The sequence below is a fragment of the Osmia lignaria genome, chromosome 14, assembly GCF_051020975.1.
Source record: "Osmia lignaria lignaria isolate PbOS001 chromosome 14, iyOsmLign1, whole genome shotgun sequence".
NCBI classification, from domain to species: Eukaryota; Metazoa; Arthropoda; class Insecta; order Hymenoptera; family Megachilidae; genus Osmia; species Osmia lignaria.
In genome coordinates this window covers 3,332,046-3,358,137 of record NC_135045.1, presented here as the reverse complement: position 1 = coordinate 3,358,137, position 26,092 = coordinate 3,332,046, and the positions used below count along the sequence as shown (strand labels likewise).

The window sequence follows — 26,092 nt, the reverse complement described above, 5'->3', positions numbered from 1 at the left end:
TTATTTTAAAATATCGTAAGTCGTAATTACAAGTAAAAAATATGATACTCAATCTTTTTGAGTATATATTATTTGTAAATTAAAAATGTAACAAACTAAAATAAATGAATAACATAGTACTTTTGTAGTAAAATAACAAGCTAATAATTAAATGTTAGCTTAATAAAGAATTTAACCATTCATCATTAATATCTTCAGAAACATTGTAATCATTAGTTAAGAAATCTGTTAAAACAGTGTCTATATTTATAGCAGTACTTGTTGAAGTATCTGATATAGTTTCTTCATTATTTGATACATCTTGATTTGGTAAACTGGATTCATAATTATTAACTTGGTTTAATTTAGAAGTATCAGTTACATCTGTAACTGAAGTTATTGGTTTAAAATTTTTATTATAACTTGCAATACTTTGAATGTCATGAAAGTTTTCAGTACAGCTTCTTTTCTTCACATTAGCTATCGAATTATTCGCTACATTTTTTGTTTCAAGCTTTGGTTTTACATTCTGAAAACTGTTACTGTTACTGCTTGCATTAGTTGAATTATTAATCTCCTTCTTTTTCTTAAGAGCACTGAAACTGAACTTCTCATACTGTTTACCACTAGTTACATTTCTTTTCGAAGATACGCTTTCCATATCTAAAGTGATTGGTTTTGTTAGACATTCAGTAACAATTCTTTTACAATCATTTTGGCGTACATTAGATGTTACTATTTCAGGAACTGTTGTGGATACTGGCATTTCAAATGCTAATGTTATGGGGGGTAAACCATCTAGCTGCATTGTAGTTACATTTAAATTAGGCTTTGCTGTTACTTCATTAAGCAATTGAACATTTTTAGATGGTCCCAATTTTGGTAATTCTTTGTAATCTGATGAATCAGGGATAGTCTGAATTTTATCATTCAATGGTAAAGATAAATTATGTTCTACAGTATTTGTATTTACATTATTACTTAAAATGTTTTTATTTTGATCTTGATTCACAGAAATTTGATTCTCTGTTTTAACATTAGAAATATCAATAATTGTCTTTTCAATACTTGTTACCTTAGGAATTCCTTTAACATTATTTATGCTTTTAATATTTTCTGTAAAAACATCAATTTCTTTTTTAATGTGTTTATTTAATGAATTTTCAGTCCTCTCAGTTTTTATTTTATTACTGCTTGATTGCAAATTATTATCATTCAAACTTGGAGTAATAATTTTATTATTTAAGTTATATTTTTCTTCTGTATTGATCTGTAATACTATATTTGATTCTTCCTTAACAGAAATATTTAAATTATTATCTGAAGGACTTAAATCTAAAATAGAACTGATACATTCTTTTGGTGGATCTTTAATGGGTATAATAGATGGTTTTACTGGTAATATCAGATTTTCTTTTAATTTTGGTGGTATATTATCGTCCCAATAGCAAGACCATATCTTCCCCACTAACCTTTGGCAAAATGTAAAATCTTCACAGCCAAAAGGCCACACACACTAAAAAATAAAGTGTATCAGTTAATCATCTAATTCAAAATAAGAATACAGCACTTTAGAATTATAATTATCTTTCAAACTTAGTATAATAACATTAACAGGTTATGTTATTTCCCAAAGGAAGAGAATTCGAATTTTACCTTTTCTTCTTCGCACATCCATATTGCCTCTTGTAAATTAATCTGTAATAATTTTATTTTCTTCTTTAAGCCATTTTTTAAACACAACGGACATAAACCTTGCATTTTATAATAGATATTAAAACTTCTACATATATATACATATGTTTACTTGTTAAATATATATTTATGTACATATTATATTTGCCATAAGGGTAATGAAATTTATAATTTTATCCCTCTTATCACTCTTCCCAGTTATTTATTATTTTATCCCTCTTTATGGGATTAAGCCTTCCCTTCCCTGTTATTTATTATTTTATCCCTCTTTATGGGATTAAGCCTTCCCTTCCCAGTTATTTATTATTTCATTCCCTTTTGTGGGCTTCGTGGGGCCAACCTCGGTATCATTTTATCCCTGTATCCCTTTCATTTCTGTATTTCTTACGTCACCGCATCACTTATATACCTGTAATTCTTACATTCTTGCACCAAAGCCGACAAGTAGAGTCGAATTTTAGTTCCCCCTTTCGCCACCAGAGGGCGCTGATTCGATGTCGAAATTTTAGTTCACATTTTTGCCGCCAGAGGGCCAAAATCTCTGCATGCTTTAGTTCCTTTTTTCGAAACCAGACGGCGCTGATTCGACGTCGAAATTTTAGTTCACATTTTTGCCGCCAGAGGGCCAAAATCTCTGCATGCTTTAGTTCCTTTTTTCGAAACCAGACGGCGCTGATTCGACGTCGAAATTTTAGTTCACATTTTTGCCGTCAGAGGGCCAAAATCTCCGCATGCTTTAGTTCCTTTTTTCGAAACCAGATGGCGCTGATTCGACGTCGAAATTTTAGTTCAGATTTTTGCCGCCAGAGGGCCAAAATCTCCGCATGCTTTAGTTCCTTTTTTCGAAACCAGATGGCGCTGATTCGACAACGAAAATTTAGTTCGGATTTTTGCCGACAGAGGGCGCTGTTTGCACTAGAGGTTCCAAAATGTATGCCAAGGATGCAAGGAATATAGCGAGGAAGCACGGGAAGCAAAGGGAGCAAGGGAGCAAGGAAGCAAGGGAGCAAGGAAGCAAGGAAGCAAGGAAGCAAGGAAGCAAGGGAAGCACTGGGAAGCCACGGAAGCAAAGGAAGCAAGGGAAGCAATGGAAGCAAGGGAAACAAGGGAAACAAGGGAAGCATATTTAAATTATCTAAACACCGGGAAGGAAATTAAGGTAATTAATTAAAAACGTACTTGCTGTTTTATAATGATTTATTTACCAAGACTCATGAAGTTAATACAAGTTTGTCCCAGATAAAATCGCAAACTTAAAGTGCTTAATTTTATATCTTACAATTCGTGTATAATATAACACATTAATTACAATTTAATTGCAAAATCAAATTGCTCGTAAAAAGTACTTTGTTACAATATACATCTGAAAATGGCGGAAACAATCAGTAGAACAACTGACCGACTGTCGGTGATAAGTCGGCAACTTACCGACTGCCGGTGGTTCGGTCGATATGTATGCAAGTAGCTTACACCTTCTCCCGGTAGATGATGCTAGTTAACCTCACTTAATTTATGGCGGTCTTTTTAAAATACAAGTTTATGAGTACAAGTTTGTCAAACAATTATTTTAATAATTTTACAGTCTTGTGCTGGTTTGGACTTATTTAAAGAAAATAGTAATTGTCATTGCAAGGTGTGGTAAAGGAAAGACTGGTAAGACAGGTATGATTGTCATTTCGACTGTGTTTCGTATGTATGTACTTACATACATTGAGGTTTAACCTCACCCTTGGGGTGTCTAGGACCCCTAAGAAAATTATGACCCGTCGATAACGGGAACTAAAGTCTTTCTGTAGCTGTAGTCACTGTTACCTGTTATGGCTTTTCAAAAAGAGTGGAAATTAAATTGCTCGAATGCTACAGCACATGTAATAATATCGATGACGAGGTGATATTTATTCTTATATACACACGCACTGTTTTTATAGAGGAAAAAACAATTTACATTGCTGCATTTTCAAAATGCCAGTTGATCAAATACAATACTCTGGAAAGTACAATGATGATAAGTATGAGTATAGGTTTGTATATATACACATATATATATATATTTATCATTCTTATTCAAAAATTATGACTATTTGTTAATGGTGCTTCAGTGATACTAAATAAGTTAATCATAATGTTAATGTCAATGTAAAATTAATCTGTATGAAAGTGTACTCTGTTAATACTTTATAAATGTTACATATAATATATATAATGCCAAAACACATTACTTATAATTAAAATTATCACTTAAAATTTATATATTTCTTTGTTTATAGGCACGTTATTTTACCAGCAGATTTAGCAAGACACGTACCAAAAACTCATCTTATGTCAGAAACTGAGTGGAGAAATTTAGGAGTTCAACAAAGTCCAGGTTGGGTTCATTATATGATGCATGTACCAGGTAAGAAATTAAAGACATTATGTTTCTTAATAAATATGCTTTTTCATAGCAAAAATATTAATTATAACAATAATATTAGGTTTAGTTATTGTTTCATTCAATCATAATTTAAAGAGAAACACTTAATATTTCTAGAACCTCATGTACTACTATTTCGTAGACCAAGGACAGATGTTTTAACAACTTCAAGAAATTCATCCTTTCAAAGGGACTATGAAAATCATGTCTTTGAAATTGAAATAAAGTTTAAATATTAAATACAAAAAAGATCTGCAACTTCACCATACATCAGCATAGTTATACTTTATATGATGATTCTATACTGATTTATTTATTAATTTGTAAATATTTTAATTTTTTTATCAATTTTATAGTATCACATTCAACAGAACATCATTGTCATGTAAAGTAATTCTGTCTATAACAAATAATATTAAAATAATCATAAATTTTCATTTTATGAAACGTGTATGCATAAATATTTTTATGCATACAATTTTGTGAAATTTTACATCAATGTATATAGTTAATCATTACATATAATTAAAAATAAATTGTATGCTAGTAGATAAACACGACTGTATTCTAAATTAATTAAGGAATTATTTACTGTATACATTGATATTTTTGCATACATTTATAAATAGTAGATATTCATAACATTTTTAATACTAGAGAGAATTGTATGTATCAATGGTCTATGTAATAAATAACTTTGTAATAAAAACTATTCGTTTGTGAATAAAATTTTGTTACAATAAAAGTTTATAATAAAAGAAGCATTGTTGTTTAAATATCCTACAGTTAGTAATTTGTAAAAAATAATAAGGCAAAAACATTAAATAGAAATAGTAAAAGTATTTGCAATCCTTTCCAGTTAGAATTACACTGTATAATTTATTTTGAACTTACGAAGATAGGATACCATAGGTATAAATGAAACAATGTTTGGTATTATACAATATTAATTCTATGTTTTAAACAAATTACTAATTAACAAGGAATTACATTAACTTAAAGTGGAGGTTTTTCGATAAGCTTAAACCAATGACCACATTCGCAACGACGTGCTTGGCCTTCGTGTAACCACATCCAGTTTACATGCGAGGAGTCTGCTTCGCAAATGCAGCCGACGATTCGGCTTGTGAATGCACTTGGTACTAGATTAGGCCTATCTTTTGTGCTGTCAACTTTGATTTGTATAGCTTTCATGTGATACGGATCCTGCAATAAAATAATAAAATATTAGTTATATTTCTAGATTATCATTCTATATAAAACAACTGTAACTTGTAGGTAATTAATAATTATACGAGATATAATACAACAAAACTTCAAAATGACGTACAGTAAGAAATTATTGACTTCCACAATTATTAAACGTAGAAACTTACATAATTGCCAGCTGCTGCAGCAAGCAGCTCACGTTTTTCTAATCCTGTTGCATGCTCCAATGGATCAGGAAGCTCTTTATCTTCCCCTGTAATAAAAGAAGATTATAAAATAATTTGCGTTTCATATTAAATACAAATCAGATAAGCGAACAGCGTTATTAAATTACGTAATATGAAAACGCAAAAGCTTAGGTTGAATTTTTATAAAAATGAAGAAATAATGTATGCTTACAAAATTTCCAGTGAACAACAGAGGAACGAGAGAATGGACGTTTACATGTTTGGAAAGCGGCACGAGTGCTTAACCATGCCATTTTTCCTCTTACGCAGTCAATACCTCGCTAAGGGAAGTCTTTTTTCTCAGCACAAACAATTCACGTAAAATGGTTAAAGAGTGCCCACCTCGATTTGAGGACTGCGATCGATCAGAGTGTGCTTGTTCACAGCGCCATTGATATATTTATGTGCAATATATTCTATTTATTTAATCATATTTTTTGAAATTCTTGCATTCGATGTACATAATTCAATTTCTTAAGTATCATGTTTTATTTTATATATTATATTAATATTCATTAATAATTCATTAAAATACAAATTTATTATTGTATAGAAATGAACATTTAATGTTTAATTAAACTACAAGTTAATAGCCCTCTTCTTAGATATTAAATTGCTATAGAAAAGCAATTGTGATAAAAGAATTTTTCAAAAATTACGTACGATATTCATAGTCCTCCAATCTATACATTTTCTTTTCATTGTCTGGAATAAGATTTCAAAAAAGGTAATTCCATATTTCTAACATCTGATTGGTCATTGCAGTTAAATGATCATTACCGAAAGGCGGTGCATTATTTGCTGACGTAATTTTTATTTTAAACATATAGGGAATCATCGATTTAATATGAAATTCTGTCACAGTGTATATTTTTCATACAAAGTTTTATTTTAAAAAATAAAGTGCAAATAGTATATTTGTGACAAATATCATCATTTTTTAATTTAGAAAAGTATTTTATAAAACACTTGTAACGTATAACGTTGATAATTTTCTAAGTTTTTGCAAAAAATAAAATATTAACTGGTAATGAAAATTGTAAACTATAGTTTTTCTTAGTTCTTCTTTATCATTAAAGAATGCCAGGGTAAGCGCAATTACTTCTGTTGAAAAACATAGCATTGTAAGATATTTTCTATCTATCAAACATAGTTACCAAGTATATTATTTTAAATCCGCTTTTCGGAGTACTTAAAATGTAATTTAAATATATTTTATCAGTAAAGATTCAAATGTGTATAAAAAGACTACTTATATCGATTATTGTATCACATGTTTAAATGTTATGAAATAAATTTTGCTTATTTTTGTCAAAAAATCAAATTTTGTTAAATAGTTTAAGCTTATAATATTGATTCAATTATTCTGTGATTTATTAAATGCAACATATTTTGTAAATAATGTTTTCAACTATATTATACATATTAAAAATTAATTTTAATAAGAGGTTAATACTGATATGATATTTACCAAAGTGTTACAGAGATGTCTTTGGATCATATGTTTTGTTCTCGATGCAGAGAAGGTTTTGTACCTCATGAAAAAATTGTTAATTCACATGGAGAATTATGGCATCCTCAGTGTTTTGTGTAAGGACATCCTTATAATTATAAACAGTTATAAAATACTGATCTCAGAATTAAATATTTTTAATTTCTACTTTTTTTAGATGTGCACAATGTTTTCGTCCATTCCCAGATGGAATATTTTATGAGTTCGAAGGATATAAATATTGCGAACATGATTTTCATGTCTTGTTTGCACCTTGTTGTGAAAAATGCGGTTAGTAAGCTGTTTATGTAAATGGTTTCAGTATTTCAGAATCACGGTATATGTTACAATTTTTTATGTATAGGGGAATTTGTTATTGGCCGTGTAATAAAAGCAATGAATGCTAACTGGCATCCAGCGTGTTTCCGTTGCGAAGAATGCAGTGGTGAATTAGCTGATGCAGGATTTATTAAGTGTCAAGGCAGAGCTTTATGCCACACATGTAATGCACGCGTTAAAGCAGGAGCACTGGGAAAATATATTTGTCATCAATGCCAGTATGAAAGAAATTTTGATAAACTTTTTATGTTATTTAGATATTGTATAAGAATTATGTGATATTATGTAATTTGTAGCGGAGTAATTGACGACAAACCTCTACGTTTTCGAGGGGAGCTTTATCATCCGTACCACTTCAATTGTACAGCTTGCGGTACAGAACTTAATTCTGATGCTAGAGAAGTTAATTCTAGACCAGGATATGCTGCCAATGAAATGGTATCAATTGTTCTAGCTTATGTTGGAATGTAAAAAAAAGTAGTATTATGTTGAAACATAATTTTTAAAAACAATTATGTTTTTAGAATGAGTTGTATTGTTTGAGATGTCATGATAAAATGGGAATTCCAATTTGCGGAGCATGCCGACGTCCGATAGAAGAACGTGTAGTAACTGCTTTGGGTAAACATTGGCATGTTGAACATTTTGTATGTGCAAAATGTGAAAAACCATTCTTAGGTCATAGACATTATGAGAAAAAAGGTTTAGCTTACTGTGAGACACACTACCATCAACTTTTTGGAAATCTTTGTTTTGTCTGTAATCAGGTCATTTCTGGGGATGGTATGTATACTATACTATTCTTATTTTTGAAACAAAATTTAAGTACAAAATAATTACGATTTTATTGTATATTTTTCAGTCTTCACAGCTTTAAACAAAGCATGGTGCGTTCATCACTTTGCTTGTGCATTTTGTGATCAAAAAATGAATCAAAAAACTAAATTCTTCGAATTTGATCTGAAGCCAGCTTGCAAAAAATGTTATGATAAATTTCCACAAGAATTAAAGAAACGTATGCGTCGTATGTACGACTTAAATCCTAAAAGAATACCCGCTTAAAACTATATTATATCATTTTATTTACACTAATTACAGGAAGTAAAGTAAAAAAAATTCAGCATATTAATGAAAGTTAACAGTAAAATGTAACATACCTATGTACTGATTGCTAATATTAATCAAATCACTGTATTTATGCTTTTGTTTTAATAATGGAAATCATTTTTATGTGTCTGAGCATCTCAACAATATTTTCTTATATTCAGAGTGCCTTACTGGTGTAAAAATGTCAATTAAATATACTTATATAAAAAAATTGAACTTATACTGTAGGAAATATGGTATTAATGTAGATCTTTTGTTGGAAACGTAATGATTTTAAAAATAATATTTGTTATTATCATGTGTAACATGTAAGAAAATATCTTTATCTGTAAGTTTTTCACAGACTGTATTTTTGCAAACTATGTAAATTATAATACTGACAAAAGGAAAATAAACTGAATAAATAAGAATAGCGTGCATCTTCATATAATCGAAGATTACCAAATTGTTAATTATAATAATTCGAATTACTATAACATAAAATTATGTTACTAACTTTGTGAAATTATTTCATTGAAACTTTAAGTGATTGGTCAATTAAATCTTACAAATGTTCTTATTTTCTTGATACAACACCGCAATCACATATAATTACTGTTTTGATTGGTTTTCCTGTTTTTGTACCAAATTCTTCAATCTATAAATTACACAAGTTCTATTTAGAAATCGATATAAAAAATAAATTAAATAACTATAATAAGCAGTATACCTTGCTAATATTTGAAATACCGGAAGTAACTTTTCCAAAGACTACGTGTTTATTGTCAACTGTTTCTAAACGCCTAAAAGTAAGATTAAATTTGGAATCGCATCTATTATTATCATCGTTGCACATGGACAAAACTCCAAGCCCGGCATGGCGTAAATTGTAATTCTCATTTTCAAATGAATCTCCATAAATGGATGTTCCTCCGCTGCCGTTAAATTTTGTAATATCCCCACCTTGGCACCAGTAACCGGAAACGATACGATGGAATGGTGTATTTCTATCGTGAATGAAAATTCTTTTTTATAATTTCTTATTTATTTAACGCATTTGGAAAAGAAATGTTATTTTACTTTTATTAAATAATTTATTGATTCATATAAGATTTACTTGTACGATAAACCATTAGTGGTTCCACTACACAGTTCCGCAAAATTAGCACACGTTTTTGGTACGATATCATCATAAAGTTCAAATTGAATGCGTCCTAATATCTGATCGTCGGTTTGGACTTTAATTTCGAAGAAACATTTCGTCCGAATAGATGGATTCATGTTTTTCAATACTGATAAATTACTGGCCATACAATCATCTTTGTTCATTTGTGGTCCAGTAATTTCAAATGTAAGTCCTTTGGAATGTCTATATAATTTATAATATATTACTTTTAACATGAGTCAACGTGTCATCATATTCAACATAATAAAATTATTGGTAAATTAAAACTTTCCTTCTGCCGTGCATCGATTTTATTTGCATAGTTTTCCAACTTTTTATTAATTCCGCAACAGGATAATGAGTACTGGCATCGCGAATATTTTTTAATAAAATTTCATTATCTTTCATGATATTCTTGTTAATTATATTTTGGTCATCATATTTTGATTTGTATTCTATCTTATTTGTTCCCCAACAATCAACATTTCCCTATTTATTACACCGAAATGATATTAAATGGATTTAATTATAATAGAGAAACTTAACAATACATTTTAAATAAAATAGTGCAATACCTACACCTGTTCGAGTAATTATGTTCATCTTCCTCAGTAATTTCATATTTTCCTTATCTATTTCTTTTACTCTAACTGCATCCAGCTGTAAATTAGTAGTTTTATAATAAGTAGCTAATTTGAACTTTGGAGGTTTATTATCAATTGCAGCTACTGCTTCGGCAATCCTTCGTTTATATTTTTTATATGTTTTCTTGTCCATATTTTGATTATATTTGAAAATTTTAATTCCAATTTATCTGTTAATTTAAAATGACCATAATTACTGATAATTTAAACATATGTACATGTATTAGACCGAATTTATTACTTTAACATTTTTTCTTTGTTATCGTGTTGCATTTATTGTTCATACTATCATCAATTATAAAAATAAAATTGATAAAGATACGAAATAAAAATGCCCTGATAAATTCATTCGTATTTATCTTGTGCGCGTTCGTATTCGCGCGTATTTTACTACCATGTTAAGTTACTTTCACAAGTTCCATGTAATGTGATAAACGATAGGTTAATAATTATAAATAGAAAGTAATATGTTATCTGCAATTACGTTTCTTCAAGAATTATCACTTATATTTTTTAATTAGATCGAAATAAATGTGAAAATGGCAACTATCTCAGGCTCTACAAAAGATGAAACGCAAACCAAATCACAAGGTTAGACTATTATCTTATGATTTATTTAAATGTCTTTAAATTTTTATATCCTATATAAATAATCTCCATATGTTCGATAATTGAAGTTAAAGATATATAATACTCATAGTATGACGTAGTAAAATTAATCAAAATTTGATAATATTACTAATATTCATACTTTTGTTTTTTATATTGTGCATTAATAATCAAATTTAATATTATTTTAGATTTACAAGTAATGGGCTGTGTTAAACGCACACAAGGTGATGGAATGGAAAATGTGGTGGCACAAAAAGCTGAGACAAAACAATCAAAATGTCGTCTTGGAGATGCGCTTATCTATCATCCAACAAATTTAAAGCAATTAAGTTCCATACCTCCAGTTATGCCAAATGGTCCAATAATAAACCTAGTACCAAAGCATGTAGCTAGTGTAAAAGATGAAAAGCATGTATTAAATTCATTGAAATCAAAAGAACCAAAATTTGTACCTTATGAACCTTACAAAGCTGCGGTCAATCCAATCATTCCTTGCAACAAAAAAGCTAAAAAGTTACAAAGAAATAATTTAAATATGAGTATGGCTGTCTCTCAGGTTGCTGCAATTAAGATTCATGAAACAGAGGTTTCATCAGTTGGTATTCAAAAAATAGATAAAGATACAGAGAGTGATTGGTCAAAGGAAAAGAAAGCTTATGATGCAGAAATACAAAAACTCAAAGAAGAGAATAGTCAGCTTGAAAATCAATTGAAATTTCAAGCACAGGTATTATTTGCTCTTTTTACCATAATACGTAATGAGCTTTTAAATATAAAAATATATTGTAGATCTGTTTGAAATAGGTGAATGGAGAACTGAAGAATTTATTGGTAGCTGCAGTAGGAGAAGATCTTGAAACAAAAGTTCATTTATTGACTGAGGATAAATTGCAACTTGCCAGGGCTCTGTTGAATTCAGCTCAACATCTTTCAACTCATCAAGAACAGACAGAATGGCTGGCTGGCCAATGCGAAGTTTGGAGAAGTAAATTTTTAGCCAGTAGGTAAATGAAAATAATAGTATATCATTAATAATTAGAACTTCTAATAATGTTTAACCGATATCACGGAAGATTATAATTTATTTTTAGCTTAATGGTTGAAGAACTTGCAAAATGGAAGGCAGCTCTTTGTCAAAGAACTACGGATCTTCAAGAAGCAATAAAACGACTTTTAGAGGATCGTAATCTTATTCGAGATGTATCTCTGAAAACGTACAGGTATATGTTACTAATACATTAGATAAATATTTGTTTTTGAAGTAAGAACATCTCCTGTAGTACATTCTTTTCGTTTTAGGACACTTAGTATCCTTCGTGAAAACTTTGATCCTGTTGGAGCTGCTTCAAATAAAAGACACGAGTTACCGAGTACAAATATCATAGATTTAACTCAAGGCTGCTGTCAGCTCGCAGAAATCCTAAGGGTTCAGTTGTTAAGCGGTGTAGAAAATATTAATTTACAGAGAGAAATTAATACAACTGGTTTAGATATGAAAACAGTTGCTGAAAAAACTGCAGAGCAGGTAAGCTTTCATTAGATCTTGAGTTATTTCCACGGCCTATATCATTTTTGTTACTGATTAACTTTTATTGTTTCTTTAGCTACTTATGAGTCCAAAAATGTTGATGTCGGGAAGACAAGACGTAGCTTGTAGCGCTGTAATGGGAGCAGCTGTAGCAATTGGTGGCCAAATATTTCTTCCAAGATGTGATTCAAACATAACTTGTTGTCCTCATTGTAGCGGTGAAATTAAACAAATTTAAAATTTTTTATTGCAATATACTCTGTTCACTTATTGTATGATGCTATATGTTTTTTAAATGTATTTAATTGTACTATACCATTTTTGTATCTAGAATTCTTAATTTATTGATACAAGTAACATTGATTGACAATAAAAAAATCAATCCTTATTTCACAGTTTATTCAGATGTTAACATTTTTATTGTAACTAGACATTGGTTTAATAAAATGTTTGTACGTTTATAATATATTTTATTAATCTTCCCAATATATTAATAATTTATTGATAATTTATAACGAAATAATCTGAGGAATTGTAAAAAATCAGTGTTGGAGGAAATAAAAGTTAAAAGAGGGCGCGCGAAAGAAACCTATCTCTTTCTCTTTTCTTCATCTCTACCTCTTCTTGCTTATGCCTGTCTGCCGTGTATCGAAATCGAAGTTCAATTCAAAGAATCGTTTAACACCGCACGTTCCGATTCGGCAGAGTAATAAAGTAATTTGAAATTTTAAATCGTGCGCGAAAATCGTACCACGCGACTTATAGATCGAAAGTGCGTGTTCAATGAATTGATTGACAGTGCGATTTTTCATCGTCAAATAACGCGCGTTAGAATCAATTTTAATATAAACGAATACCGCATTGTTATTAAAAATACATAAATAGAAATTCTCATATATACATGTACAATCGTAGGGGGTAATAATTGTAGATTGTATGGACTGTGTAAAAATAAATTTCTGAGAAGTGCGAAGAAATTTTCTGTTAAGTCGGCGAGAAGGAGAAGATACTGGACGAGTTATTTATGAGATCTATTTTCACGCAAGTTGTGTGTTACCTTAGTGGCCTAAAAATATCAGTGAAATTTGATTAGGCACAGCTTGATGGTTCAGTAATAATACTTATTTGAATTGTATATCATATATATGTATTATATGTGACTGTTTTAATGAAAAGTTACTTAGAAAATTAATTATCATTATACATCACTACTACAATAACATTGTAATAATATAAAATATCATGTTACTACTCCTCGTAATATTAGATACAATTAACCGACAAATGATTAACGAACTAATTTCATGTATAATGATTTGATTTTGCTGCTCATTATATATAAGTTTTCGATAAATATATTCGTTAATTGTAAAAACATAGTAATAATTGTTTTTAAAAATGGTTTACGTTTGTTCATAATTATTTATACTTTTCTTCTACTGTAATATTAATCACAAAATATTGGCGGGTCTTTCAAAAGTACATTGAGTCACCCGCGTATATTAATATTATATTGACTTTTTCTTTTAATTGATATTAATTTCCTTAAAATTTAATCGAAAGTTTAAAGGTAATGGACATTAAATCACCGATTAACTCTTTTGTAAAAAACATTGAGCAAAACGCGAAGAAAGTATTTTCATCATCGGCTAAGGATAATGAAGGCAATCGTTCATCCCGAAAGAATTTTACGCCGGTTCGAATTAAAGAGGAAGAAACTGATAATGAAATTCAGGTATGGTATAATTAAATATTATTTAAACATATATTTTTATTGATCCTATTTGAATCATTGATTGCAATTTAAAAGATCACACATTTGTTCAGTAATATCGTTTACTGATAAAGTAGATTTACTGATAAAGTCACAAATTATATAGAAATCTATTATTTTTAATTATTAGTAGAAAGCAATATTTTTATTATAGGAATATGCAGCAACAACAATGAGTGAATTATTAGGCTGGTATGGCTATGATAAAGTGGACAGTGGTTGTACAAAACGTTTGAACTTGGACCACTTTACATCTAATACAAAGGATAATCAAATGGACCAAAACATTGCATCAAACAAATTAGTATTAAGAGATTCAGTATCACCAAGTGCTTTTAATTCACCTTCTGAAGTTTCAAGCTTATCATTGCCATGTTCTGAAACTATGAACAGGCAATTATCATCTCCAGTGGAATTAAAAACACTGTCATTTGATTCTACATCTAAATTTCCTTACCAAAATTGTAAAAGCTCTACTTTTTCAGGTACAACAAAACAAGCATTGTTTTTGTTTAATTTAATAAACTTTACAAGACCTATTACAATTTATATTTTTTGATACTTTATTATGTGTTTTATAGATAATGAAATAAGATGTTCCTGGTGTGGTAGAACAATAAAAACAGGAACTTCAGAAGAAATAAATTCTCTTTCTAATAATACAATAAATGCTCTGAGACACTTTTGTAGCGAAGATTGTTTTATAGCTGGTAGAAGAGCAGTTTTTAAACAAGCAAAAATATGTGACTGGTGTAGGCATATAAGAAATCCAATTAGTTATGTTGGTTTTCAGGTATGTAAATTAAATATAAAATGTTTCTTTATTGTAATGCTTAATTAAAACATATTTTTTTTTTAGGATAGTGAAAGTCCATTACAATTTTGTAGTGACAGATGTTTAAATCAATACAAAATAAACATTTTCTGCCATGAAACCCAAACTCATTTGATGCTTCAGGGTTTGAATAATGCTTCCTTTCATGACACAGAGAAAGGTAGTTTAATAACTCCAGAACTTTGGTTTAGAAATTGTCAATCACCGCTAAACAGTCCTACAGATGATACATTTGTAGCTGACAACAATTTAATTTATAATTTATCAACCCCTGTGCCTAATAATGGAACAAAGGAAATAGATGAAAATAGTAATGAAGGACCAATATCTAATCCAAAGATTTCAACAAAGAAAGATTCAATTTACATGAAAAAACATTCAAAAAGCAATAATAGTAATGAGAAAAAAAATTTTCATAAAGGAGTTAATGAAAGTAACGTCAATGAATGTGTTAAAGAACAAACTCTAGCAAATGAAGGAAACAAATGTTGTCATTTTATGGGTAATCAAAATTATTGCAGTGTTAATGTTTCACAAACGAATGACTACAAAAGTTTCAAGGAAAACTGTAACTTGATGGGTATCATAAATTATAATTTATGTAATCATCAACAAAATGATAGTATGATTGGAGGAAAAAATATACAAGAGAAAGATCATAATTCATTGGAGGACATACTAAGGTCATCACCTTGGTTTTCAAAGACAGCTACATCTTTAACACAATGTCCACTTTTACCTAAAACTTGTACACATAAATTGAATCAAACATTGAATCAAAATCAAATAGGTGTAAGTTCAAGAACACCTGTACAATCTAGTCAAATTAATTCTTCAATTCATTCATCACCTGTAACACTTTTATCTCCTGTTACAGTTTTAGCACCATATCCTATACCTATACCTATACCTATTCCAATCCCTATTCCTGTTCCCATATCAGCACCGATTCTTAATGACTTTGTAACTGATAAACAAGAAGACTTTATAAGCACTGAAGATTCAAAATATGAAGATGTAAAATGTCAAGACATAGTGGAAGACATAGTGGAAGATAAATGTCTTGTACCACAGAAGTCACAATTAAATGGAAGTGAAACTATGACAGTGACAAAAAGTACATCAAAATCAATGAAATGTTCTAACATCAATAATGAAAGCAATGATAACTTACGGCAATTGAAACATCATACAAAATCATTAAGAAAAAGAAAACACTCGAATGAAATTATTAATGATAAACATAAGGATAAGCTAAAGAAAAGAAATAAGTTTATAGCAGTTTAAAAGACAATTTATAAAAGATATCTTTTTTATAAAATGTGCATTATTATACAATTTTTGTAATTTATAAGATTGTATTCATAGATATGATTATATTTTTTATGCTGAATGAAACAAAATATAGCGAAACTAATATTTTATTTAAATAAAAAAAAAACATTTGAAGAAGTTATTATTCTTTTCTTTTAGAATATAATTTAGGAAGATGCTTTTTCTACTTAGTTTACTTATCTTTTATATTTTTTAAGAATATATATTAAAATTATAATTCATAATTCTCTCAGAAATTTATTTAGCCCTTACCTATGTATCTTTTATGAATATATTTGTATATATGTATTTCTATTCAATATTATTTTGCATTATGTTATTTACACGTTATGAATGCAGCGCCACCTTGTAAGATACTTGCATTGACTTGCATGCACCCGATGCACACATGATATAACCGCAATATGAACTCTGAAATGGCAATTTTTTATCTAAAAACGTGGAAATAAATGAGAAATGTAGAGCATCTTTTATCTCATATATACATTGTATTAATACATAATTAAATATGGTGTCATATCCATCAATCAATCTAGTAGATTCAATAATTGACGAAGTTTCATTAGAAGGTTTGGATGGTATTACCATAGAAGGTTAGTGTATATAAATATTAATATCTATTTCACCATAATATGCGCATTATTTTTCACTGTATAATAGTTGATGCTCTTGTTTAATAATAAATTTATCGATCAAATATCTCTGTATCAGTTGTCATTTCCTATATTTAAATTCAATAGTAATTAACATAATAATGTATTTTCATGTTTTCAATTATGTATACATGTTATCTTTTTCTGTTTTAGCATTATGGTTACGTTTAGCACACAGGCTTCACAATCCTTTGCCATTTTCAAAACCATTCATGATTCAAATATGGTCAATATGTGTACAAATAAGAGAATTTGCATTTTATGAACTGGAAACTGCAAGGGAACCGCTTGTAATTTTTGATCGTTATCAATTTGTAGATCCTGATTTAGGTATTATATTAGAACCAGTGAGTATCTCAATATAATTGTAATCATATTTGTCAATCATACGAGATATAAGACTATAAATTTTTATAGGATGATGTACCCTCAGATATTTATCCACATTGTCCCATACATGATATTGTTAATGATATTAAAGGATCTTGCTCAACTTATTATACCCGGAAACAGATCACAGACTTAGTAAGAAGTCTCAGTTTAGACAAGGCTATAGAAAAATATGGACAAAAATTGGTTATAGTTGCATTGCAGTCTGCCAGAAACCATGCATTAATGGGAGATGAGGTATCTCCGATACTTGAGTTGAATGTGGTACAGTATTGTTTTTTAGAAAGAGTAGGACGATCAAGATATCATGGGGAAGTTACTCAAGGAAAACTTAGTCTTAATGCTCTAAAAGAAGATCCTAAGAGCCTATTTTACCACAGAAAATATTTATTACGTCATAAATTAATAACAAAGCAAATACATCATCAGAAAAGTGGGGGTCATTGTTTTAGTGGAAGTCTTTTACACCTTCCAAGGTTTTTTGTTGAAAGAAAACCAAAGATAATCTTCTTGGCTGAGGAAGTTATCAAAATTCTTAAATCAAAACCTGATTATATTGCAGAGTATGACGAGATAAAACGCAAATTACGGATTGAAAATGCGATAAAGAAGTTGTTTAAAACTTCGTTCTTTCAAAAAGTTGTTAAAACGGACATGAGAGTACCGTACAGAACTTTGTACCCCAATGCGCAGCCTACAGAATGGCAATTGAAAAATACTCCGACAAAAGAAAAGAAGATTAAAGTAGTACAGCTGTTAACTCCGAATGTTGATATTTTTGAAGCATGGAATAAAGATGAAATACAAGAAGATGATGAACCACAAGAATTAAATATTTCTAATCACAAGTATAGCGTACCTTACTTAAAGCAAGCAAATAAGATAGTTGAAGCTAATGGAAATGACGGAGTATGTCAAGGAAGTTTGTCTAAAATAATGGGTTTGACCAAATTGCAGTCACGAACGATTTTACGAAATTTAGTTAAAACAAATATTGTTGCTACTTATATGAGTGACTTTGGAAGGCAGAGGGTTACGAAATACGTGTCAAAAAGGTATGAGAAGGGTAGTAACTTGAGTAAACAGTTTAAGAAGGAAATGCATAAAATTAAAGAATTTACAAAACAAATTGCAAGTGAAACTGATGATTTAGAAAGAAGTAAAATGGCTGCAGAAGTGATCACAGCAGTAGAAAAGGATATTACGGTCAGTGCTTTAAAGGAGGATATAGAAGACATTAAATATAGTACAATTTGCAAAGATATTGATACAAATTGTACTGTTAGTACAGAAGAAAAGTCAAATGTAGCTACAGTAGAATTACAAAAAGTATTTTATGTTGTCAATAGAATATTATACAAATATCGTCTAATAAAACGTCCAAATAGATATAAACAAACAAGTAGACCTAATAAAATCGAAATGAAAGAAAAAGATATAAATTCTGACAATGCAACGTCGCAAACTAATGAAATATCGGATGATCAAAAGGCAGCAAATGTTTATAAAAATATAAAAGTTGATCTGACAGTTTTACCGGTCAAAAGTGCTAATAAATCAGAAAATGAAGTATACGGGTTTATGGAAAATGTACAAAATAGTGAAAGGAAAAGTACGACGAATATTACGTACAGATTATTAAAAAGGGCTAATCTGATTATAGAATCAGTTAAACAACATCAGGTTATTGATGACATGGCGAAGTTAATAAAGATGATACACGAAGAAGAGGATAAGGAAGGGTATGATGTGAAAATTGATAAGAAATCTTTGGTGAGATTGTTACAGAAACTTGCAAAGGACAATTTAATAAAACATATTAAAATAGTACTAAGTGGAAATGGAAAAGAGAAAACTTTAACGTTTATATGTGATCCAAATATTGATGTAAATAGTGCTGTTATTCAATCAGCTGTGGAACAAGCAAAATTAAAATTTTATTTATCAGGCTGCGAGAAATCTAAATCATCCATTAAAAGAAATATAGAAAAATCAGAGGCTACTAAAGATGCTGATACCGACGATGCAACAGATAAATCTGAAAATAATAAATCTTCATTTAAACAACCTACATTATTACCAACATCGTGTAAATATGCTTCTGTAAGTATTCATTTGAAAGATATATCGATTTAAGATAATCATTTTGCCTATCATTAATTTATTTTCTTTCAGAGAGTATCAAGAAAATACGGGTATAGTCCTAAATTTCTTCGTATGCAAGCATTACACATATTTTTATTCTATTTAGTTTATGAACATCGTGGTGCACCGGTACTTTCGCGAGCCGAGCAGCTACAACTTTTACGAAATAATGATATTGATATTGCAGAAGAATTAATAGAAGAATTTAGTACTATTTATACTAAAGATGTTAGTTGGAAAATGTTTGTACCACCTTTACCAAAATATACAGGTATGTTGCTTCAATTTTTTCATTATTTTCATTTTTCTAATGTTCCTGAAATACAATTATAAAAAATAAAATTGTTTCTTTAGGTTGGCCTTTAGGATGGGCATTAATGTGTGATATCCTTCTACGACTACCGCTCTCAATATTCGTAAAAATTCATTATATCTCTTACACCGTGCCAGACATAGAGAAATATTTAAATCATCCTGTGCGCAAACATTATTTAGTCAGAGATCTACCGACTGATCTTCGGAGTTCTTTATTACACGCAAGAAAATATATATTTAACATTCACGAAACAGTGACGAGATTATGTTACATTGGGTTAGTACAATTTGGGCCCCAAAAATTGAAGGAGAAGGATCAGGTATTCATTTACGTGAATCGTCGTACAGAGTTAATGGACACAACATCGTCTGCGCCTAATTACCACGTGATTCAAGATAAACCTTATCCCATCACCAAGTACCACTTCATTGAGATTCAAGCAGTTGACAAGTATTGGTACGACATGTGGAATATATGCATCAACACACCGCTGGGTGGTCGACTGGTTGTCGAAGGGAAAGACATAGTGCTAGAGGATTTAAATAAGAAAAGCGACATGGTCCAATCAATTGTAGCTCGTTCCCCAGAAGAAGCTGTGAAACTGGATGTTGGTAAAGTACCCGGTGATCGTAAAGGTGCTGCAGGAATAGATTCAGCGTGTTTCGCTCATCTTAAACGTAACTGGAATTGGGGTATCAGTACCTCTACTCCTCAAACGAAAAAGAAACAAAATGAAATGTGTGAAAGAGACAAGTATCTCTCTAAAATAAAAGTGAAACCCATCAAGTTCACCGAGTTTGTCGGTTTGAAAACAGTATGCGGTCCTCCTTCTGTCGACGTGACAGAACTTCGAAAAAAGGTGCAAACTAAACTGGACGAATGTTTGTTTCATCAGAAGAAGTACGAGGCATTGCCTTATAAACGAAACACCAAGCAAAAATCCTACGTTAGGAGGGTACTGCCTCGGAAATGTCCCAGTAAAAGGCGAACGAAGTACGACGAAACTGATTACCGTGCCTTGCAACGAATGCATAAATTACGAGTAGATTGGGACCCACACGAAGATAAGATTCTACTTGTTTGTAAGATCGTTATGGTGTATCTTTGTTCGAACCCCCGCAAACAAGTGGTACCATTTTCTATAGTAAGAGATGTGTTACGAGCATATTCCTTCGCTTCTCACAATAAAACATCAAGAGCTTGTCAACGAAGACTTTTGTACATACTCAGACAGCAACGCAACGTTGATGCAGTTTCTTTAGGGGTTGAGGAATTGAAACAAAATTTCTTCATCAAGAAACGCTTTGATGGTATAGTAGAGAAGCTCAAGAAGGAACATAAAACCACTGTCGAATACGAAAAACAGGTTGAAGATGCGTTTAAATATCTTGCTGCTTACACTGCAAAGAAGTATTATGATATCTCGGTTGGATCTAAAGAACCCATTCCTGTACCACGTACAGTACAGGAATTTAATTTGTTGTACAAAGTAGTACACCCTGCTAAACAGTTTAGTAACAGAGGATTCACTAAAGACGTGAGAAACATCAATGATATACATTTTGTGGTAATCAACTCTGTTATTCATAGTTCTATGTGCTGCGGAAAGGACAGAAGATCCTGGGCATATCAGCTGTTTAAAATATATCAACAGTACCCTGAGATGCTTTTGAGAAATGCCATGTCAAAAATTAGAAGCGATCAAATGGTATCGATCAGAAAAAATCATTTGACTGCTTTAAGAAAATTTGGTAATTACATGCCAATGAGTAGTTCTCAGTACCAATTAAGTAGCACTTACATGTACACACTTCAAACTAAATGGCCATACAATTTATTCAAAGAATCTTATGATGTTTTTCTTAAGCTCAGCAGTCACTATTCTGAAAATCAGATGGATGAATCGAGTACCTTTAATGGTATCGAAGTGTTACCAGTTACTGGTGGTGTAGTAGGAGCGATGCACGACTATGTCATACAGAATCAAATGGACTTTGATATTGAAATACCTGATCAAGTTATAATGCTTGATCCAAGATTACAAGAAAAGGATGAGACTTATTTTAGGATAGCTCAAAGGTATCAGGATGTATTTTCTAGCTTAGATAGTTTGAAATTTATAAAGGAATCTTCTTTACATAATATTAGTACCAATGGGCAACGTAATGATCACGATAAAGATATGCGTAACGATGATGAGAAATTAGATGGGGATGGCTTTTCAGATTTCGGTACAGAGAAGAATACGCTTTCGCAAGAAGATGAAGGGAAGAAGAAGAACGTCGAAGACGCGAAACATTTTATGAATATAGATTTTAATCTTGATAGCGATGAAGAGAATGGTCGCAATATCGATGATGAATCTAATGTAATTAAACTTCAAGATGGAACGAAAATTGTGTTAAACGAACACGACTTAGAACGTGATGATGATTCTTCAGCGATGGACATTTCTAACGATACTATAATGGACGATCAAATAAAAGGTCAAAGTTCAGAATCTAAAAATGTGCCATTATTAAAATGTACAAATAGTGATCAAGAAGAGGTAATTATAAAAAAGAGACTAAGAGATGATAGTGAACTTGATGTGGATGAACCTGCTCAAAAAAGAACAAAATTAGATATTGAAAAAGAAAAGAAAGACGAAGAGAAACTGCAAGGCAATAATGAAATTGAAATAACTGATAAAAACTTAAATATTAATGATTCAGAACCTAATAGTAAGGAATGTACATCAAACGAGGAATGTGAAAGTTCTCCACGATCAAAGAAGAACTCTTATACTCGTGTTAATGATATTTTAAAGAATATACCCCTTGAGCGAAATTATTTAAATACGTGTCACAAGGTTGACGATTCAGCTGATATGGATAAACGTTATACTCGCATAGCTTTATTGAGAATGAGAGAAGAATTGAGTGAACTGACAGCGGCCGACAGTCATCACGCCCACGAATATTTTGTTGTAAATATGTTCAAAGTTCTGTATTCCTTGTATACATCGAACTCGCAAAAAGAAATTGAAGTATTTAGGGGTATTTCGATAGCTAAAGAATTATTACCTTTAAAATTAAATCTTATAAATGATGTGATACAAGAAATAAGTAAGTTTGCTGTTTTTCCTAAAGACGGTATCTCTTATTATGATTTCAAGAAAAAATTGTCCAAAAACTCTTCATTGAGCTTGGATGATATTGAGATGGTTTATAAGTTTGTACGTGATAAGAAGGAAATTGGAGCTAGTATCAAAGAATTGATAGTAAGTAAAAATGTTTTAGAATATTAAATGAAGAAAAATGAAAGAACACGATTTTAATTTGTTTCTATTTTTATAGGATGAATTTGAAAGTTCTTTGGGAGAAGATTTACGTCGTATCACCGTACTTCTTACAGAGCATCGATTATTTTTACGAGCCGGTGTAACGACTGTTAGATTCGTTCATCATCGTCATGCGGATGCATGGTTGATACATTCGTATAAAATATACCGCCTTGAGAAAGAGTCTCTCATGCCAATACCTAAAGGAACGGTGTATATACCAGAATCGAAGGAAATGGTAAACGAAAGTACCGATATAAATATGGCGGGGAAACACGATAAAAATTCTACTTTACCATCGGAAGGTAAATTATTAAAAAATGAAGAGGATACTAAATCAGACTTACAGAATCGGAAAAATGAAGAGTTCGATAAGGACGTAGGTGGCCGTAGTGATGAAGATTGCACTGTCCAAGTGAAAAAACGAATGCAGAGGAAAAGGACTCGGTTACTACCTCAGAAGGATATATCCAGAGCTGTAAAGCAATTAGACTTAAAGTAAGTTTCTGTTTCCATTAAGCAGGGCCGACCCTGAGATTTCGGGGGTTCGAGAAAAATAAAATTTATAAAATTAACATTAAAATCGTCTTATGGGGCTAGTCTGCCTAGGCCCAGTGCCGGCCCTGGCATTAAGTAAATGTCATTCTATTGCCGCGAATACAAACACAGCATCACTTATATTTCAGTACAAAACAAGAAGTGAAGGTAGTAATGAAACCGTGGATTCGAATAGACGGAGTTTTAAATCGCAGAGTGCTCGATCGTATGTTGGGATCGGTTTTGTCTTATTGTTTAACACATCCAGGTATCGCATTAACTAAATTGCAGAACAGATTTGTTCCTGTTTTGCAACCATGTCATACGAGGGAACTAGTCGAGGTAATTAATAATCCTTCAAACGAGTTATACATAATTCGCGGAACTATTAATTGATTTGTACTTATATTTATTTTATAAAATTATTTTTGACAGATACTAATCAAGGTGGGATGTGTGGAAAAGATTGTCTTTAAGAAACCACGTGTAACATTATTCTCAAAACCCGCACAACTTAAGCCAAGTAAGTGTAATTATTTGTTAAGTAAATTAATTTAATAAAAAATTAAACAAATTTTGTAAATTTGAAGTTAGACGCGAATCGTAGCACTCAGCTCGATATCACTTTCTAAAGATCATCTAAAAAATCCTTAGCGAGCGATATCGATTACCAGGTCACACCGCGTGGAGGTGGCTACGATGGTGACCCATAACAATTAATCTATAGGGTTAGAGAGATAGATAATAGTTAGTACTTACTACTTTTGTGGTAAACGTGATTTTCGTCCGCATAAACATTCAGATGTCAACACGTACCGGTATACTCTCGACAGATACATCTGTACCCTTCTGCGGTCGCGGTAAGACTGACTAGAGTTGAACGCGCGCTGCGCGCTGAACCGGAGCGTCGATGGGGTGGGGATACCTAGTCAGTCATTGGCTCCCGCGTCGTTTCCTTGGAATTTGAAACTATTTTATTAATATTTATTTGATTACAGTTTTTAATTATATTTTACATTTTATTCTTTTTAGAAATCACTACTGATGATTGGTTTGCTGAAGAAGACATCTTTTTTGAACCTACAAGTGGTGCTATATTAAAATTTGGTATATTTTTAAGTACTAAAATGTATAATACAGATTTCATTAGCTAATTTTACAAATAATGTTTAAAATTATGTAAGACGAATCTAAGAAAATAATGCATAAAAAAATACAATTAGATTTATTTATTGAAATTGTATCAAAAGTATAGATTTAAAGTTGCATTCAGTTTATTAGTATGTATATTTTTTTAAACAATGAATTCCTACATTCGAACAATTTATATATTATTTAATTTGTAATTACGTTGAATTGTAAAAATGTGTAATTTTGTAAATAAAATTTTCTATTCTTTTCACAGTTCTATTATTTTTCAAGATTTTTCAATGAATGTTATATCTTATGTATATATTAACAGAGTTTGCTATTTTAGTGAACAATAAATTCAATTGAACTTTTGATTTCATAATTTTTTTAAGTTTATTAATATTTGAAATCAACAGTAATAAAAGGTATAATTTAAATAACATGTCTGTAGTGACAACCTCAAAGATCGAAACATTACGAAATATAGTTAATCTATCAAATACTTTAAATATTTAAAACGAATTATCTTTTAACAATCACTGGTTATAAATATTTAGAGTATTTTTATAATACTAACAACATTTTCGTATTTCTATGTAGTATAGTCATTTTATAACTAGCAACTGTTTTTTTACTATTATGTAATTTAATTGAAATTATTGTAAAAATTCATTGAAATAAATTATCATGCTTTAACAATTTTCACAACACGGCTAGAAAATACAGTCGGACGGTAATGTATTAGCAGTTGTAATGGAATGTTTCAATGTGATAAAATGTTTATATATATCATGTAAAATATATATACTTTCCACCGAAGTTTAATCTTGGAAGTTTTTATAAATATGCCAGCTTTTCTATGTAATAATATATTATTAACAATAATTTATTTTATGTACTTAATGCTTAATGATAATGGTATAACAACAACAATATGTACTAAAATATAGGTACAATAGTATAACATGTCTGTAACAATTCTAAATTTTGGAACTAAAAATTATATTTATGTTACAAAATACATTGTATTTTATTTTGTGCATTTTGCTGTGTGTAATTTCAGATTTAATACCTTGTACAAATTTACAGCTTTTGTAAATTATATTGTGTTTCAAAGAAATTATTCCTTTGAAATATTCACTTAATTTCAGCTTCGACAATGATATAAAAACAGTTTTTATGTTGTGTTATTATAAAATGCAATATGACCTAAAAATGAAAGATTTATTATACAAGTGACTTAAAAGATGAAAAAAAAAATACAT

The 26,092-nt window shown here is 30.3% G+C and overlaps 8 protein-coding genes across 19 annotated transcripts; 5 read left to right on the top strand and 3 right to left on the bottom strand.

The window, feature by feature from the left end:
• Nucleotides 1–13: 13 nt before the first annotated feature.
• On the bottom strand, nucleotides 14–2,148 carry LOC117607344 (uncharacterized). 3 transcript variants are annotated; one of them, XM_076692067.1, is made up of 3 exons: nucleotides 1,787–2,148; nucleotides 1,636–1,677; nucleotides 14–1,495 (listed from the first exon to the last, which is right to left on the bottom strand). In XM_076692067.1, the coding sequence occupies exons 2-3, from the start codon at nucleotides 1,651–1,653 to the stop codon at nucleotides 155–157; spliced, it is 1,359 nt and encodes a 452-aa protein (XP_076548182.1). In that variant the 5' UTR covers nucleotides 1,654–1,677; nucleotides 1,787–2,148; the 3' UTR covers nucleotides 14–154. The 3 variants fall into 3 exon arrangements, with proteins under 3 accessions (XP_076548182.1, XP_034186834.2, XP_034186833.2); XM_034330943.2 differs by having other exon boundaries at nucleotides 2,084–2,143; XM_034330942.2 differs by having other exon boundaries at nucleotides 23–1,495; nucleotides 1,636–2,148.
• A 750-nt stretch (nucleotides 2,149–2,898) lies between these two features.
• On the top strand, nucleotides 2,899–4,521 carry LOC117607235 (cyclin-dependent kinases regulatory subunit). The gene is made up of 3 exons (XM_034330678.2): nucleotides 2,899–3,695; nucleotides 3,942–4,069; nucleotides 4,205–4,521. The coding sequence occupies exons 1-3, from the start codon at nucleotides 3,637–3,639 to the stop codon at nucleotides 4,324–4,326; spliced, it is 309 nt and encodes a 102-aa protein (XP_034186569.1). The 5' UTR covers nucleotides 2,899–3,636; the 3' UTR covers nucleotides 4,327–4,521.
• A 148-nt stretch (nucleotides 4,522–4,669) lies between these two features.
• LOC117607234 (cytochrome c oxidase subunit 5B, mitochondrial) lies at nucleotides 4,670–5,897 on the bottom strand. Its single transcript, XM_034330677.2, has 3 exons — nucleotides 5,696–5,897; nucleotides 5,464–5,549; nucleotides 4,670–5,293 (listed from the first exon to the last, which is right to left on the bottom strand). Exons 1-3 carry the CDS (start codon nucleotides 5,775–5,777, stop codon nucleotides 5,084–5,086), a joined length of 378 nt encoding a protein of 125 aa, XP_034186568.1. The 5' UTR covers nucleotides 5,778–5,897; the 3' UTR covers nucleotides 4,670–5,083.
• Nucleotides 5,898–6,285: 388 nt separating this feature from the next.
• stck (LIM zinc finger domain containing stck) lies at nucleotides 6,286–8,721 on the top strand. Of its 5 annotated transcripts, none has more exons than XM_034330673.2 (7): nucleotides 6,286–6,611; nucleotides 7,008–7,113; nucleotides 7,194–7,306; nucleotides 7,380–7,572; nucleotides 7,651–7,792; nucleotides 7,879–8,137; nucleotides 8,217–8,721. In XM_034330673.2, exons 2-7 carry the CDS (start codon nucleotides 7,010–7,012, stop codon nucleotides 8,414–8,416), a joined length of 1,011 nt encoding a protein of 336 aa, XP_034186564.1. In that variant the 5' UTR covers nucleotides 6,286–6,611; nucleotides 7,008–7,009; the 3' UTR covers nucleotides 8,417–8,721. The 5 variants fall into 5 exon arrangements, with proteins under 5 accessions (XP_034186564.1, XP_034186560.1, XP_034186562.1 ...); XM_034330669.2 differs by having other exon boundaries at nucleotides 7,000–7,113; XM_034330671.2 differs by having other exon boundaries at nucleotides 6,286–6,647; nucleotides 7,000–7,113.
• Nucleotides 8,225–10,484, bottom strand: LOC117607233 (uncharacterized). The gene is made up of 4 exons (XM_076692349.1): nucleotides 10,185–10,484; nucleotides 9,900–10,094; nucleotides 9,171–9,449; nucleotides 8,225–9,098 (listed from the first exon to the last, which is right to left on the bottom strand). The coding sequence occupies exons 1-4, from the start codon at nucleotides 10,380–10,382 to the stop codon at nucleotides 9,018–9,020; spliced, it is 753 nt and encodes a 250-aa protein (XP_076548464.1). The 5' UTR covers nucleotides 10,383–10,484; the 3' UTR covers nucleotides 8,225–9,017.
• Nucleotides 9,570–12,786, top strand: LOC117607230 (golgin-45). Of its 3 annotated transcripts, none has more exons than XM_076692348.1 (7): nucleotides 9,570–9,791; nucleotides 10,771–10,840; nucleotides 11,050–11,588; nucleotides 11,666–11,865; nucleotides 11,953–12,081; nucleotides 12,161–12,386; nucleotides 12,466–12,786. In XM_076692348.1, exons 1-7 carry the CDS (start codon nucleotides 9,720–9,722, stop codon nucleotides 12,625–12,627), a joined length of 1,398 nt encoding a protein of 465 aa, XP_076548463.1. In that variant the 5' UTR covers nucleotides 9,570–9,719; the 3' UTR covers nucleotides 12,628–12,786. The 3 variants fall into 3 exon arrangements, with proteins under 3 accessions (XP_076548463.1, XP_034186557.1, XP_034186558.1); XM_034330666.2 differs by lacking the exon at nucleotides 9,570–9,791 and adding an exon at nucleotides 9,825–9,881; XM_034330667.2 differs by lacking the exon at nucleotides 9,570–9,791 and adding an exon at nucleotides 10,602–10,690 and having other exon boundaries at nucleotides 12,466–12,785.
• A 206-nt stretch (nucleotides 12,787–12,992) lies between these two features.
• On the top strand, nucleotides 12,993–16,402 carry Sobp (Sine oculis-binding protein). 4 transcript variants are annotated; one of them, XM_034330662.2, is made up of 5 exons: nucleotides 12,993–13,500; nucleotides 13,953–14,124; nucleotides 14,318–14,648; nucleotides 14,745–14,956; nucleotides 15,023–16,402. In XM_034330662.2, exons 1-5 carry the CDS (start codon nucleotides 13,493–13,495, stop codon nucleotides 16,283–16,285), a joined length of 1,986 nt encoding a protein of 661 aa, XP_034186553.1. In that variant the 5' UTR covers nucleotides 12,993–13,492; the 3' UTR covers nucleotides 16,286–16,402. The 4 variants fall into 4 exon arrangements, with proteins under 4 accessions (XP_034186553.1, XP_034186554.1, XP_034186556.1 ...); XM_034330663.2 differs by having other exon boundaries at nucleotides 12,993–13,613; XM_034330665.2 differs by having other exon boundaries at nucleotides 12,993–13,495; nucleotides 15,023–16,401.
• Nucleotides 16,403–16,556: 154 nt separating this feature from the next.
• LOC117607270 (general transcription factor 3C polypeptide 1) lies at nucleotides 16,557–24,953 on the top strand. Its single transcript, XM_034330800.2, has 9 exons — nucleotides 16,557–16,926; nucleotides 17,140–17,333; nucleotides 17,404–19,479; nucleotides 19,552–19,792; nucleotides 19,876–23,099; nucleotides 23,176–23,657; nucleotides 23,846–24,038; nucleotides 24,132–24,219; nucleotides 24,729–24,953. The coding sequence occupies exons 1-9, from the start codon at nucleotides 16,842–16,844 to the stop codon at nucleotides 24,848–24,850; spliced, it is 6,705 nt and encodes a 2,234-aa protein (XP_034186691.2). The 5' UTR covers nucleotides 16,557–16,841; the 3' UTR covers nucleotides 24,851–24,953.
• The last annotated feature ends 1,139 nt before the right edge of the window (nucleotides 24,954–26,092 follow it).